Raw genomic sequence first — 16,794 nt, forward strand, 5'->3', positions numbered from 1 at the left:
GTACACGCTGTACTGTATGTCTGGAAATCTTAGACAGAGTCACTGCTACACTGCTATATTTTACAGGGTTGTTAGGCTCGAGAGAACTTCATCTTGATGCTGATTGAGGCACAGTTTTAAAATAATAATAATAATAATAATAATAATAATTTTACAAAATCAGGCCCTTGCTTATATCATTAACCAAACACACGCACCACGCCGTCATGGTTTATTCCATATTTATGTGAAGTCTATTCTGCAGAAACGACTGCGAGTTGAATTTGCTCAGTCATGAAGCTGAAATGATTGAAATAAATGACGGATTTGTCGACTCGTTCATCTTCCTAAAAAACATTAATAAATCATAAGCCGTGATAAATGTTAGATAATTATAATACTATGATTTATATGTTATATTACAGTACATACACCTACAATCCCTGCGTCCTGTATCTCTCTCAGATAGATGTCAGCTGTAGCAAATGACAGAGTATAAATCAAAGATCTCATCTGTCTGCACGTTACATCTATTTACACGGCCTCGACTGGACACTGCGTGAGCGATGACTGTTATTCATTGGCAATATTCCGCTTGTGTTATTGTCCCAAAAATAATGTCTGTGTGTGCTTTTATGTTTTTATTATTATTATGTATTTATTTTTATTCAAAGATATGTTTAAAACAGACTGTTTAGAACGAACATATTCTTATTACACAGAGAGAAAAAGGGGGGAAATGATATGAGGTGAACACTATGATAGAATATGTAGTTATAGGAAAATAATCGATGATGCAGCTACTGTATGGGGAAGCTACTGGGGATTTAACTTCCCCACTATTAATGATTTTTTTTTTGTTGCCCAATATAAGCACAGAATAGTAGTCTTTTTAATAAAATCGGTATATTGGTCATGAAAAATCATAAAGACCGTAATCGAAGATCACTTAAATGCTTGGTGAGAATGCTTCCTAAAAAAGATGTCAGCAGAAGTCAGAGCTAAGTTAAATAGTGAACGTAAAAGCATTTCCAAACACACAATGTGCCGAGAACTCACCAGACTGTGACTCACAGCTGTTTGTCGATAAGAAAGCCACTTGTAAGTGAGAATCATCAGGAAAAAGGCTTCGTGTTTGATAGGGAGCATAAAGATTAAAGATCTTTAGAGAAATGAAAAAAAGATCAGATTGACCCTGTTTCAGAGCGAAGTACAAGCGTAGTGCACAGTGCCGACGAGTTACCATCAGGGGTTTCTTCAGTTGCTCGGGTTAAATGAATAAAACGAAGGCAGTTGATTACCTGAATGTATTAGACGATCAGGTTATTCCATGATTTCCATCACACGGGCGTTTTCCAGTACACAAATTGGTTGAACAGGGAGTGTAAAAACAGCCATTCGGTCACTAACCTCGCTTTTTCTTTCTTCTCTCTATTAAAGATAACCTGCCTTAGTTAAAAAGCAACCCCAGATCATAACTCCAGGAACTATCTGATCATTTTAATTCATACACATTCACATTCCATACAAACTTAAATAATTCATTTGATTGTGAAAAGCTGCTTGGTGACAATGACAATTGTTATATTCATTTGTATTGTGCGCTATACAAATGAAATTGAATTGAATTGAATTGAAAAACAGCTTTGGCTATGAATGACTACAGAACGCTGAGACTGGAGACTCCTTCCATAAAGGCTGAAAACTCAACCAAATCAACAATCACACATTTTGTGAAATGTACAGTAATGTATTACAAAGAGTGTGTTTACTGCAACAACAAAAATAAGAATTCAAACACTCTGTGCTATAAACAAGTATGCAAAAAAAAAAAAAAATTGCATAATAAAACTTCAAAACTTTTTTCAATAGGTCATTAAATCAGGCTATCACGCTGGCCTTAAAAATCGGACATTCACATCAGTTAGTTTTTCATTTTTCTCTACTCCAAAAAACAGAACAAAACAAAAAACAGATTTGGATTATGAGCTGATAAACAAGCCTGAACAAGAATATATTGGGTGACTTAGAAGAAGTAGCAGGATTAAGAAACACTGTTATACTGTAGCAGACTACTGTACCTAGGCAACCTTGTCCTGAATGTAACACAGTACTGAAGAACACCGTACTACGTAAATCTCACAGATAATTTATTATCAGCGCTCATCAAATGCCACAGGAAAATGTGTGTAGACGATCGGCTGAAATGACAGATAGGAGTGTTTAAGCGAGTGTCCCTGTTCTGAATCTAAATTTGGCATCATTCAAGGTCTCTCCATCTGCTGAACTCTTAAATGTCCTGAGACGGCGCGCTGCCCTTAATAGAATAACGCACAAAGTCACTGCCAAGGGCGATGTCAAAATCGTTTTACACACTCTGCTGCTCGTGATGCTTTCTGTCTGTGTGTGTGTGTGCGTGTGTGTGTGTGTGCGTGTGTGTGTGAGGTTGGGGTATCTCACTAAGCAATATAGCAGAGTGTAAATATGAGACCTTACTCACAACACTGTTTTATAATCGTTGTCATGGTTACATGGTTACAGTCCTGCGTGGTTCGTGATGCGATGATGTTTTTGACAGGTGTATTCCGATATATAGAAATAACACTTCTTCCAGATATAAGGAAATATCACACACTTACAGTATCTTAACACTTTCTGTACTGAATAAAACACAATGGCGACACTACAGACGTATCTTCGTAGGCACCCAGCTCCTAATATTGCACACAAAGGAAATGTCTGTTTAATTAGCTCCTGTTAGCTAGGTGATTAGTGCTGGAAGTGAAGTTGAATGTAAATCAATTAATTAGAAAATCCTTGCAGACATCCTGTTAGGTTAGCTTGTGTTAGTTAGAAAATCTGTAATAATTATTAGAAATAACAGTACAAGGATTCCAGTGATTTATATACTGCATATTTCAGTGCAGAACTTTTTGTCCTCCTTCCACCCAGGAGAAGGTACAGGAACATCCGAAACACTACCATCAGGTCTAACTTCCATCCTAAAACTATCACCGTGCTAAACTCTACACTACACCGGTAAAACATTTAAACCACTTTAACCTCTTGTTACCATTTCACAGCTATATACGGTGGGGAAAATAATTCTTTGATCGCCTGCAGATTTTGCAAGGTTGCAAAGAACTTACAAAGAAATTAAATGTCTATAATTTTTATCATAGGTTTATTGTAAAGGAGATAAACAGCATATGGACCAAAAATCCGGAATGATACAAAGATTATAAATTGGACTGCATTTTAATGAGAACAATAAACTCGAAGTTTCAGCTCCCTTTATAAATTTTTCATACAGTAGGTTTATAGTCTGGAGACTGGCTAGACCACTCCATGATCTTAATGTGCTTCTAATGAGCCACCCCTTTGTTGCCTTGGCGCTATGTTTGGTGTCACTGTCATGCTGAAAAACTTATCCATGACTCATTTTCAGGAGATTCCAATCCAGAATTTTACAAAACATGTACCCATCCACTGCTACTCAATACTGCAAAGTCAGCCTTACCCTAAACAGAGACACCATCCCACAGCATGATGTTTCCACCTTCGTGCTTGACTGTAGGGATGATGTTCTTAGGGTCATGGTCAGCAATTTTCTTTCTCCAAAAATGGTGAATCGAGTTGATGCCAAATAGCTCAGTTTTGGTCTTATCTGACCACAGCACTTTCTCACAATTCGTGAAGGCCATGTGCCTTCTTGAGAAAGGAGGATCTTGCAGCGCTGAAGGTATTCAATCCATGACGATGTACGGTATTCTGTTACCAATGGTTTGGTGACTGTGATCTCAACTGCCTTGAGATCATTCACAAGCTTCTTCTGTGTAGTCCTGGGCTGATCCCTCATTTTTCTCAAATCTTGCATGGAGCTCCAGACCGATGGTGATGGTTATTTTGTATTCCTTCCATTTGCAAATAATCGCTCCAACAGTTGTCTCCTTCTCACCAAGCTTCCAGCTTATGGTCTTTTAGCCTATTCCAGCTCTGTGGTCTTGGTGCGTAGCCATGTTGCATCTGGTTTGGGGTTGTTTTTCAGAAGTTGGACTCCGCCCCTTACTTCCAGTGAAAGGAACTCTTAATACTTCAGCATACCAAGACATTTTGGACAATTTTATGGTCCCCCACCTTAGTGGGACCAGTTTTGGGACGCCCCTTGCTGTTTTAACATGACTGTACACCAGTGCACTAAGTCCATAAATACATGAATACGTGAGTTTGGTGTGAAGAACTTGACTGGCCTGCACAGAGTCTTGACCTCAACATGATAGAGCACATTTGGGATGAATTAGAGCGGAGACTGCAAACGAGGCATTCACGTCTAACTTCAGTGTCTGACCTCACAAATGCGCTTGTGGAGGAATGGACAAAAAATTTCTATAAACACACTCCTAGACTTCGTGGAAAGCCTTCACAGAAGATTTGAAGCTGTTATACAGTAGCTGCAAAGAAGGCGGGGCCAACATCATATTAAGCACTATGGATTAAGAATCAGATGTTACTAGGCAGCAAGTGAACCTTTTGTCAAGTTGGCAACATTTTCAAGGATTTTTTTCAATTTTTAAGGATCAGGCGTTCCACTCACTGAATTTTCTCGGGAACGGCTGCAGTAGGCTCCGTGTCACCTTGGCCTGGTTGTCACAGATGCACAGTCTTTAAAACATTTCCACCATTCAAATGTTTTACCGCGGTCAAGAGTCTCATCAGCGTACTGTGCTTGAAGGCTTCTGTAAATGTCAATCGGTTTTACACTTTCATTCACAAGAAATTTCATTTCAGTTTGACTTGAACACCCCTGGTACATTTTGCAAATGTGACATTCAAATGTATGCATTTCAATCTGTCCCTGTTTTGTTCAATATTCTGAACAAAGGATAAATGGCAAGATGGCACCATTGTCATTTCCTTTTTGTTCCATCTTCTCTTTACACATGCCATGAGTACGACATCTGACCAGGTTTATTTTTAAAATTTCTCAGTTTCTCTGCTCAGGCGTTTTTTTTTTGTTTTTTTTTGTTTTTGTCATGATTCAACATTTGCATAAAACATAAAGAGGTACACAGCATGTCTCTGTCACACGCACATAAATATTACCTAGAGCACCTGACTCCATCTCTCAATTTACGTGTCATGTCATTGACACTTTTCTTTCTTCACGCGTACTGATTCGCCCTAAAGGACGAGCACTCTGTTTATGGATTAGGGCGTGTTTGGTGGCAGGAAGCAGATTGCAGATAAGGCCATTGATCTGGGATGATCCCTTAAAAGAGCCGACTTATTTAGAGCGATCATAAATGTTATGCAGAGACCTAAGCGTCTCATACTAGGAAGGATGATTGCAGTGTAGCATTATGGGAACTCCACAGGATTAGGTAAGGAATAATAGACTTTGTGTGGTTTTAGGAAAATAATGAATTTATGATGTTATGTGAAGTGAAAATAATTCCATATGCCATTTCCCCCCATGTTGTTCAGCGCTATTATATAACAATAATCACTTTGTTAATCATATAATCATACTGTTTTACTCTCTTGTATACTGGTAGCCTTAAAGATGTTTTTTCCCCTTTTTGAGATTCAGCCATAAATGAACACTGCAGGAAAAAAAAACTGATAAAATTGTCTTTTCATTCAAGGAAAAGTAAAAAGTAACCACTGGTCTAAGTACAATTTATGTAAAAGTGCACCACTGTGTGATGTGTTTTACACTAATCTCTGTACCGAGTTGGTCTAATTTAACCCTGAAGTGTCGATCCAGAGACGTGCCTCCACTTTTCAGTACCATTTTTCCCCACTTACTTTCTCACTCTTCTTTTTTTTTTTTTTTTTAAACTCGCCCTAACAGAACTCATCATTTTTAGACTGATAGCTAACAACAGTGTTTTTTTTTTTTTTGGCATCCATTATGTCACCTGTGTGCAGCACACATGTTCACTTCCAGCATGAGAGAGCATCGCCTACATGTAGTTCCCCATTGCAGGAGGTCTGGATGGTTAAAAGGTGTTTAGTGCTTTTACAGATTCTACAGAAACTCACTGGATCTGACCTGCAGGGCCAGAATTTGATGACTCTCGATATCAATCGCCTGCTGTTATTCTCTATAGCTATTATCAAGATACTGAGCCAAAAAAATCTTTTGGAAGAATCATGTTCATTGTGCTAGTGTGCCAGTATGTGCAGAGTTGTGCAGAATCTGTGCTACTGAAGCTGTTTAGGTGCTTTTTGGTGGCCAAACTCCTTATTAACACACTTTTTTGCAAGACACCACATTATATAATGCAAGTACAAGAATTGACTGGGTGGCTTTGGCTCAGGGTACCAACTTAATGCTACAACGTACTGATAAGAATGTCAGCGGTTTGTCAGGTTAACGCTGTTGGGCCCCTGAGCAAGGCCCTTAACCTGTCTGCACCAGGGGTGCTGTATAATTCTTCGCTCTGACCCCAGACGATTATTTCACTGTGCAATACGGTATATGTGAGAATAAAGGCTGAACTAAATCTAACAGCATATCTGAGATTCTCATCCATCCTGATTGTTCCGAAGGTGTTGGTTAATTGTCTTTAACTGCAGCTCTGAAATTGTATCAAATGCGCAGGTTTATATTAATGGGACAGTTCAGCTATTAAATCCAAATTGAGGTGCATATAAGTACATTATATGGCTCTGGTTGTTTCCTGCTTTGTACACAAGTTTGTCCCCCAGAACGTGAGTGGAATGTGAGTAATCTGGGCCAAATTCCACAACCATCCTTTCAATATTCGTCGGTTTAAGTTCAGCTGAGATTCATATGAAGCTTCTCCAGTTTTTTCTTCCAGCAGAACTAGCCGCTTGGCTAACTGTAATGTAACTTACAGCATAGAGAATTTTTTTTCACATATCCCAGTTAGGATGCTAGTCAGAGCGTGGGGTCAGCCAGGATACAGCGCCCCCGGAGCAGTGGCAACTTGGCAGTGCTGGGGCTGAAACCTCTGGCTTTCCAATCAGTAACTCAGTAACCCACAGCCTCAAATGTTTAAGCCACCACTGCTCTACAAGTACCTGTATAGCATGGTTCCACTACGGACCAGGATATTAAAAAAAACAAACATGTTATACAATGCATGATTATGTACAATAATGGTTCCAATATATGTATGTAACATTTACTAAATAAAATAGTGAATGCAAATGCAAGAATTGCCTGTAATGAGTTAACTCCACAGGTTGGTTTTGGCTCAGTGTATTACAGCTTTAGCTTACTGATTGGAAGGTTGGCGGTTTAAGCCCCATATCTGCCAGGTTGCTGTTGTTGGGCCCTTGAGCAAGGCCCTTAACCTGTCTGCTCCAGGGTATAATGGCTGACCCTACGCTCTGTTGCAACTCCTAATCATAATATGGTACTGCCTGGACTATAGCATACCAATAATACTGTATGCGCCAACATATCCATTATGGTACAGTATGTACAAACATATCATATTAGATATCTGCTGATCTCTGGTAGACACTGCTACCCAATAAGTACCATAGTATTCACCAAAGTATTAGGGAATATACCATAGTACTACCTTGTAGACCCAAGGTGCCCTTCATGGAAAAGTACCACGGCAATACTATGGAAAAGTATGGTATGTAATGTTGTTTACCATAGTTAAATAGAGTACAGTACATACTATAGTAAAATTTCTTATGGATATGTAGTCTGTCGATACAAGTAAGGTTTTTGGGCTTTGTAATTTTCAATTCAATTCGACTTGATAGCAGTAATGATTATTTTCTAATTTGATGTTTTAAGCAGCTATTTTTCTTACAGGTTTCGAAGTATCAATTACTCCAAAATCATTAATTACTGTTAGTTTATGTATTTAATGAATATTAAATTCCTATGTAACTTGTGTTGTTGTTTTTTTTTAAATCTCATGCAAAGCAATTATCTTTGTTCCTGCACCAATCTTCTGCACCAAGCTCCAGTCCCATAAATGCCAGCAATTACCCAGTGTCACACTGATTGACATCAGAGAGGAAGCATGCCCCTCCCACCCGGAGAGCATGGCTAATTCTTTTTCTCTCGTAGCTCCAGGCCAGTGATGATTGTTGCATCATCATCAGAAATCAAACGGCAAAGGCTTTTATGTTTAATTTTAGCTAACGTTGAGCACTTAATGCAGCATGCAAATGCTATCATGTGTGTCGTCCCCTCGACTTTTGGTGTGTCTAAAATAAATACTGCATGATCACATGCATCACAACTTAAAAGACTGAAAAGGGTGCTTTTGCATATTAACAAATGGGTCAAGATTCCAATATCCATATGGATCACAAATGCTTAATATCAATATACTTCATTTTCAACAAAAAAATTATTTCATTGATGCTGAGCATCACGTACCGTAATATTTTCTTACAAAAAGACACACACACACACACACACACACACACACACACACACACACACACACGGCTATTTCTTCAACCATGTTGTAATGAAAGAGACAGATGAGTAGGGATGCGCAGGGGGGTGAGTCAAAAACAACCGTATGTGAACTCAGGAAGGGCGAAATGCAACAAGTTCACAAATCAAAGGTGACAAGCCAGGAGAAGTGAAATGGTGCAATATGTTCAAATCAGCTGCGCTTTGTTCGAAGATATGCTGAGGTTTTTAAAGTAAAACGAGAGTATAAATACACAAGCTAATTAAAGCTTGATTTGGAAAAGATGTGACACATAATTGCTTGTTATATATGATAATTAAAATGCTATAATTCGAACAGGGAAGGTTTGAGTGGAGGCGGCAAAGTGTGAAGGCGATACATGTTTGAAATGTGCTTAAAATTAACCCGATTTTACAAAGAATTTGCAACCTGAGCTGTAAACCGATCTGTTATTTACCTTTTACACAAAATTGATCTTGTCCTTTAACCTGTCACTGGCTGGATAAAACCGGCTGGGTCGGTGTTGTCTTAACTTTAAGCCAAACCGGGAGGTGGTGACTGGAGTGAGACAAGATCTGTGTGAAAGACAGAGCACCGGATGAAGGGACAGGGGTCTCGTTTAGAGACGTGTGATGTGTGAGACATGCCATCGGGAGGCTTAATAATCAGATTTATTGTTAGAGTAAATAAGACCCTGAATATCTTGTATACGGTACATCAGATCACATGTAACTTATAAAGAATAGATAAAAAATAATAAAATGTATTCATCACATACACAGTCTTACACAGTATAAAGTGAAATGTTCAAATTAGAAATATAAAGAAATATGAAAATAAACTTTAGCTGTAAACTTTTAAATTTACTTCAGTGAACTGAAAGATCAGTGACTAAGCCAGGAGTGACAGTCATTTATTTTCGGATCACATTAAAATGTTTAAAAGGTTTTTTGACAACGCAACCTGAGATGGTGTTTCCACTTACTACAGTAAGTGCAGTTTTGGATTTTTACAAAATAATTTGTTAACTTGCTGGACAAAACGTAAATAACTAAGCTAAATACTGTGGATAATTTATCTAGATAATAGATCATTTGACTAGCTAGAGCAATGTCGCTAACCCATGATACTGTTTAAATCAAACCAGTATTTTATAATAAGCCGTTTGTTAGGTTTCTTATGACGGAAACTATAAAGCACTTTTTGTTAGTCGCTCTGGATTAGAGCATCTGCTACTGTAAATGCCTAAATGTAAATGTTGAGGTGTAGCACTAAAACGTAAAAACATGATGACGTCACATGATCACATTGTAAATTCTGGTCCTGTTAGAATTAATGATCACTCCTATAATTTTTAAAACTTTCCTTTTCTTAAACAGTGTATTTACGGTATATTTCCAGAGGTTTATTGGTTCCTACATCTCTCTTGTATGCCTGTATGATTCAGATGATGTAGTTCACCACAGCGGGGCTAATTTGTGAATTGCTACGGCTAGCCCTCAACGCCCCACCACTTAGGGAGCAGCGAGCGCTCAGATGTCAGGATAAATGCCTGATATTTCATCACGGTAAATGCTGTTGTCAGGATATTGTATTATAGCAGTAACAGCTGTTCTTTTTGGGCAGAAATTTCACTTTAAGGGTTTGAAAATATGATTAAATCTTGTGTGGGCTAAGCTGCATAACTAACTAAGGCTAGCTAATTATACTGTAGACGCCATCTCACAGGTTGTGTTATGTTCTGTAGCTTCATTCAACATTGTGAATATAGTGTTCCTTTTAGGGAAAACACTAAAATGAAACATTAAACGCTAATCTGAAAAAAATGATAATAATAATAAAAACTTGTGCAGCACATAGTAAACTGCTGCCTGCTGCCTGCATACATTAGCTGCCCAAATGTAGCTATGGAAATGACTTACTAGTGTTGTTTGGCTTCTAAAAGGTTCTTAAAACAGCAAAATTTTGTCATTGCTGATGTTTTCACAGTCGTGTTAGCTTTAAAATTTAACCATGGGTTACATTCCTACTGTAGGTAGCATTAAGGCTCATCGAGTGCAGAAGAAAATATACTGTATAATATGTAAGTGGTCCATTTTATACAGTCAAGTAAAGTTTGTTAAACCAGTTTGTATGGAAGATGCTGCACATAGTTTGAACTGATCAACCATAAAGAATGTCTGCTGACACATCACTAATTATACACCAGTAAACTGGTGACAGGATCCTGGGCACCCAGTGCTCACCCATACCCGCGGGTACTGCAGTGCCAGGTCCGATCCCACAGAAAAGCCAATCCAGGCCATGAAAGAAAGGTATCAGAACACCCGATTCACTACAGCTTTCCCACATGTGGCCCAGCAGGCAAGATTCCCAAACTCCCAATCTCCAAACTCCCCAGATCCCAGACCGATTGAACACCCATGGGATGTGCCGCAAACTACAGCACCCAAAGGATCCACTGTCAATGTCCTGGTGCCAGACACATCACTCCCTGCCCAGCAACAGGGGCGAGAGCCACCCTATTGGCACAAGGGGAACCCCAAACCTTGGTGGTTTTCATTTGAATGTTTTTAAAGTTATGGCTGATTGGTGTATGACCAATAATACAAATATTTATTTTTGTTTATTAGGGGAAATTGTATAAATGTTGATGTGGTGATGTATTTTCTAAGGAGACATTTGTTTAAAGTTTATTAAATTAGTTCAGATTGCAATTGTTTTATAACGTTTGAAAGCAAAAAAAAATGTTTTAAAGACAGAGGTTTACGCCTTACAGTTTTTTTGTCAAGATAGAGGAAAAGAGAGAGAAAGAAAGATAGAGGAAAGATAGAGGAAAGAGAGAGAGAAAGAGAGAGAGAGAGAGAGAGGTAAGTGAATGACTGTCACAGTTTAGTGAGCGCCGGACCTAACTTGTCTCCCAGATGTTCCACAACATTAAATCTCTTAAATAAAATGCATAATTTTTCATTTGCTAATAAATGTAACTATGAAATAATCATGGACGAATCGTTGTGGGGCGTAAGTGCAAAACCAGACACGGAATAATCTAATGCGCTTCGGACTGATGCGCCCGAAGTGTAGCCTCACTCCCCATGCGTTATTTTCATCTACCCACACAATCTGCGGTGTTATTCTTTACTTAGTCCAGTCACTTCTCTGTTCAGTGACAAGTCAGGCTTTCAGAAAGTTTGCAATTTTAACCAACTGTTACAGCTCCTGCTGAAAACATTCCGCTTCAGGGTGCTAACACTGACTGCACTTCACGTCAGGCTGCATCACACCACACTGTCACTGATTAGTTTCCTATAAAAGCTCCTCCTGCAGGGTCTCAATTCTTACCCAAGACATGTCTACTTGTAAACATTATTCTGCAGAGCCTCTCAAGGAGACTGTTCTGGGAATTAAAATTTGATTGTTTGTCTTTACAGGAGAAGAACTTTACGAGACGTCCCCTTACGAGCCAATGCATTTCTCAGATGAATTCCGACTCGCTTCGATTATTTCAGGTACGGGAGATTATTTTTAATTAAAATTGTGTTCAGTCTAAATATTGTAATGGCGAGTGATTTCCTATAAAGTTAGTGTCCTGGGGAGCAGCTTTTCAGCATCACGTTTATAGTTGTGTCAGATAAAGCCTTAAGCAGTGTGTGTGTGTGTGTGTGTGTGTGTGAGATCAAGCAACCTTTTTTTTTTTTTTTTTTACTTTTGTTAAGCAGAGACTTATTTGTACTTATTAAAACACTATTAAAGGCTTTAAGATTTATCAGCTTTATACTGTATTTGTTGTATAATATATGGCATTGAATTAGAATATTTTTAGCATTTGCTTATTTGTAAACCCTGATGATTCATTAGCAAATCTAATCCTTAGCTTGAGGGGCAAAAACGATACAGCAAAACAAACCAAATGCTTTGTATATTTAAATACATGAGACAGAACCACTTACAGTGATTAACCCTTTAAAGTGTGAAGGTGATTACAGTGAAAGTAATGCTCCGAACTTATAATACAGTAAAAGTGACTTTAACAGAAGACCTCAGGCTCAGTGCGGTGATGAGACTCCTAGCCGTGTTAAAACATCTGAGTGGTGCATACATTGTGCATACAAAGCAATACGCTAGTGTACGGAGCCCACTTCAAGCGAGTGAAACACATTGAAAATAGATGGACACCGTGTCGCCAACTTGCGGAAGAGACGCATCTGTCCGTGGGAACTGTACACACAATCATTGACCAACACCACTTGCACGTGACAGGAACTTGGCTGGGAGTTTTTGCCACATCCCCCTACAGTCCTGACCTCGCTTCAGGCCATTTCCACATGTTTGGGCCATTGTAGGAGTTCCTGGGAGGCCAGGGTTTCAGACTTGAATCAGGCAGCCCGATCATGTCTCCGGCATACTGAAAAAACAGTGAAACACTAGGATTAGTGCATTAGTACAGCATGGGATTATATAAAGAAATAAAGCAAGTTTTTACTCTCATAACTGTTCTGTTATTCTGTCCCAGTTTGACTTGAACACCACTCGTAAATCTGGAAAGCTGATGATAGACAGAATTCTAAGGGATTGTTTAAAGACATCTACTGTCAGACTGTCAAGCTGCATGGATTTGAAATAAGAATGTCACTTCAGCTCATGAAAAAGAAGTGCTAAACATTTGTTTTTATTATTATTTTTATTGGTGGAGACGGGATCCCCCCCCCAGCTCAAACCTGTCTATCTTTTAGGACAGTCTCTGATCAAGGTGAAAGATACCAACCCGGGGAGGTAAAAGCTATCACGTGCTTCCAGTAAGACACATGACCCTGCCACATACAGTACCACATCTTTTAGAACTGCAGCTCGTGCACCATTAGGGAGCGGAGGAGGAAAGCGCTATTCATCCCCTTTCCACTTGCGTGAGCTCACATGCCCCCATGATGGTCTACTGTCACCGTGATTGATGTGAGACCAGGAGTATGCACAGCGAATTTGCTCTCTAGACTCCCGACTACGGATGGCTGAGTCCAGGGCTCCAACACACGATCTCTTGATAATTGGGTGAATGTGTTTCTGGACTCTCGTAAGCCCAAGAAAATCTTTTTAGGTTAACTCCACTCTCAACCTTAACCTTATGGCCTCATCAATTGAGTCCTGATCCTAAAGTGTGAGACGATCTAGGTGACCATGGTCTGTTCCTGTCAATGCCAGCTGAGCGTGGTGTCCCGATTGACTCTTCAGTCATGAAATAGTGCAGAACGATTGCAATGCAAACAAACATCAGTGTAGCAAGCTGTTTGTCCATGCATTCTGTGAATTCGCCAATTTAATCTTGTATAGAAGCAATGTAAGTAAAATGTTCCTTTATTTGCATATTTTCAAGAACAATTTTAAAGACACAAAGGTCAGCTATTGTGGAAAAAGGTCTTCCAAGAACTGTATTGTGTCGAGTGCATTTGAAAAAGCCATCAAGCACCATGATAAAACTTGCTCTTATGAAGACCTTCCCAGTAAAGCGAGACCAAATCTGACCTCTGATGCAGAGGAGAAGTTCATTTGGAGTCACCAGCCTCAGGAATCACCACTTAACAACCAGCACTCCAGGTTAAAGCCATTATGATGTTCTTCATGTTGAGTCTACATGTGACTAATCAAGCATAAGTACTGTAGTACTGCAGACAAATCTCAATATCAACTGTATGCAATTATTGAATATTTTGGAGACCTTCAGCAATGTTTTACAATGTAGAAAGCAATGAAATCCAGGGGGGAAAAAGCGTGTGTTCAAAAACGTGTTGACTAATAATATGCTATATATTTGGTGCATTTGAGCCTGCAATCACAAGAAAAAAAGGGATGCTTTTGGAATAAAGAAACAGCAGACTGTATATGATTACATATTCCATTTGATGCACTTAATTCGCACAATTACTGACAGCCAGTTCTACATGTTATTTCTTCCTCCAGGTGTAAATCAGCACTTTGCTTGTTTGCTCCGATGAATATACTGTACACAAAGCTGCATGGAGAGAGCCACTTTAGAAACGGTTTCATTTACTCGCAAAGATTTATTTTTTTGTTGTTGTTCATGACAAAATTATAAAACTGGATAAAATAGATGCTCAGAGAAAATGGTTCAAACCCCCGCCTGCGCCACAACCCCCCCAAGTAATGCTCTTTTGTTGTTTATTTTAATGCCGATCTGGCAACCATGGACATCCAGTACATTACTAATGCATCCATCAATTTGGTCAAACAAAGACTGGTTTTGCTTTTTTGTAAATTTGCAAAAAAAAAAAAAAGAAACTCAGTTGTTACATTCAAGCTTGTCTTTGGCCTCTATTTGTCAAATCTCCATTTCCCAAAATCCACAGTCAGATAATTTTCCAGGTTTTTTTTTTTTTCTAAATTTCATCATTTAAACATTAACATGTTCTGTGATTTCAGAAGCAACAATGTTAAAGTTCCTTTGGTCGGTTTAAAGGCTACAGGAGTGTTTTTATGTATTTTTTTATTCAACACTAACTGTTATTTTGATTACTCCTTACCTGATTATCTCTTTGTCTGTCTTGGTTGCTGATTGGCTGACTGTAGGGACAGTGGTGGCTCCAACAGTTAAGCCTCTGGTTTACTGATTAGAAGGTCGGCGGTTCAAGCGCGAGCACCGCCAACCTGCCACTTTCGAGCCCTTGATCAAGACCCTTAACGCTCTCTGCTTCAGGGGCGCTGTATCCTGGCTGACCGTGCGCTCTGACCTCATTTTCCAAACTGACATATGCAAAAAAATAAAATATATAAATTCACTGTGTTTTGAGGTACATGTGACCAACAACTCAATCTTACCCTTAATCTTTTTCCTGCTTCACTTCAGTATAAAATTTCCTTTCTTTGGTTCATTTGCTTCCTAATTTTTTATTCTTTAAAAAAGCTCTGCAGTTGCATCCAAACGTGCAAAAATCATGAAACGTTTCTAGCACTACGAAGTAAATAAATGGGATTCGCTCCATGGACATTTCATTAATTCTGACGTTACAGGACAGACTTTCTCAGCAGTGTGGTGAAGCCAGACAGGCCGCTGCTGGAGTATGATTTATTTTTTTTTTGGTTCATGTTGAGTGTACATGTGACTAATCCGGATTATTTAATGTAGGAAGGCTTTACAGAGTATCAGTAGCAGACACATATCAATATCAACTGTTTAAAGAAGATTATTGAATATTTTGGATGCCTCCTGATCATGGACTTTGCATGTTCTCCCTGTGCTTGGTGGGTTTCCTCCCACAGTCCAGAGACATGCAGATTATGCTAATTGGCGTTCCCAAATCGCCGTAGGGTGTGAATGAGTGTACCCTGTGATGGATAGCCACCCTGTCCAGAGTGTACCTCGCCTTGTGCCCTAAGACTCCGTCCACACGAAGCCGGTGTGTTCCCTATCTGATCATTTTTTTTCGTGAACACGGCGTCGTCTCAAGAAATATCTGCGTACACACGAAACCACTAAATAGCGGTGTAGTATATACGCCAGACCAGTATGGGGCGCTGTAATTCTGCCATAGAGATACACTATACACGGAAAAGAAGACTTTGAGCATGCGCATAACCTTCGCGCTGTATACGAACCAAGATTGTGTTGTCCATTATCGCTTGTTGCTCATAACAGTTGCATAGAAGCAATAGATTTTGCTGTAATAAAGCTAGTAGGCTTTGTAGCAACACAAACACAATCATGTAGTCCGCCATTATTGTTGTTGCTGTTACGTGTGACGCAGCCGACACGTGATGTGATGACATCATCGTTTCACAAAATATACGGATTGGCCGTACACATAAAGACGCAAAGGTGTTGTTTTCAGATTTATCCACTTTGGGACCCGATTTCAAAAAATAGCGGTTCGAGCTCTTAAAACACCGGATCCGTGTGGACAAAATGCCAATGCGATTAAAAATGTATACGTATACAGCGAAACGCGTCTCCGTGTGGACAGGCCCTAAGTCTCCTGGGATAAGCTACAGTCCTCCCACGCCCCTGAATACAGGATAAAGTGGTATAGATGATGAGCTAGTGAGTGATTACTTCGATGACTTTTATGGGGGTTGAATACTTTTGCACTATACTTATAAGGTTCAGAAAAAGCATTCCTTCTGAACATTCATTTACAGAAAAGAAACTACAAACTCTTTAAAATTACAATTTATTACGATTAGGTCCATAAGTTGCTTGTGTTGTCCCAAAAGACCATCAGTGTCTTGTGTCTTTGTAGAACTTTCTGGTTACAAGCTTCCCGAATCTTGTTCGCAGCCTGTCGCTGTCATGGTTACATTCTAACCTCTGTCGCACCAACAAGTTCCAGGAGTCGGCAATCAACTTGGGCACTGAAGTTCTCCTTCTCGATGAGTCAGTCTTTCC

The 16,794-nt window shown here is 39.2% G+C and overlaps 1 protein-coding gene across 2 annotated transcripts in view; it reads left to right on the top strand.

The window, feature by feature from the left end:
- gfra2b (GDNF family receptor alpha 2b) overlaps nucleotides 1–16,794 on the top strand; it is a 105,391-nt gene that overhangs the window by 31,200 nt on the left and 57,397 nt on the right. For both annotated transcript variants that reach the window (XM_053515596.1, XM_053515597.1), the window contains exon 3: nucleotides 11,834–11,911. In XM_053515596.1, the coding sequence (XP_053371571.1) occupies nucleotides 11,834–11,911 (78 nt within the window). The remainder of the gene's footprint in view (nucleotides 1–11,833; nucleotides 11,912–16,794) is intronic.

Source organism: Clarias gariepinus, chromosome 17 (genome assembly GCF_024256425.1).
Source record: "Clarias gariepinus isolate MV-2021 ecotype Netherlands chromosome 17, CGAR_prim_01v2, whole genome shotgun sequence".
Classification (NCBI taxonomy): Eukaryota; Metazoa; Chordata; class Actinopteri; order Siluriformes; family Clariidae; genus Clarias; species Clarias gariepinus.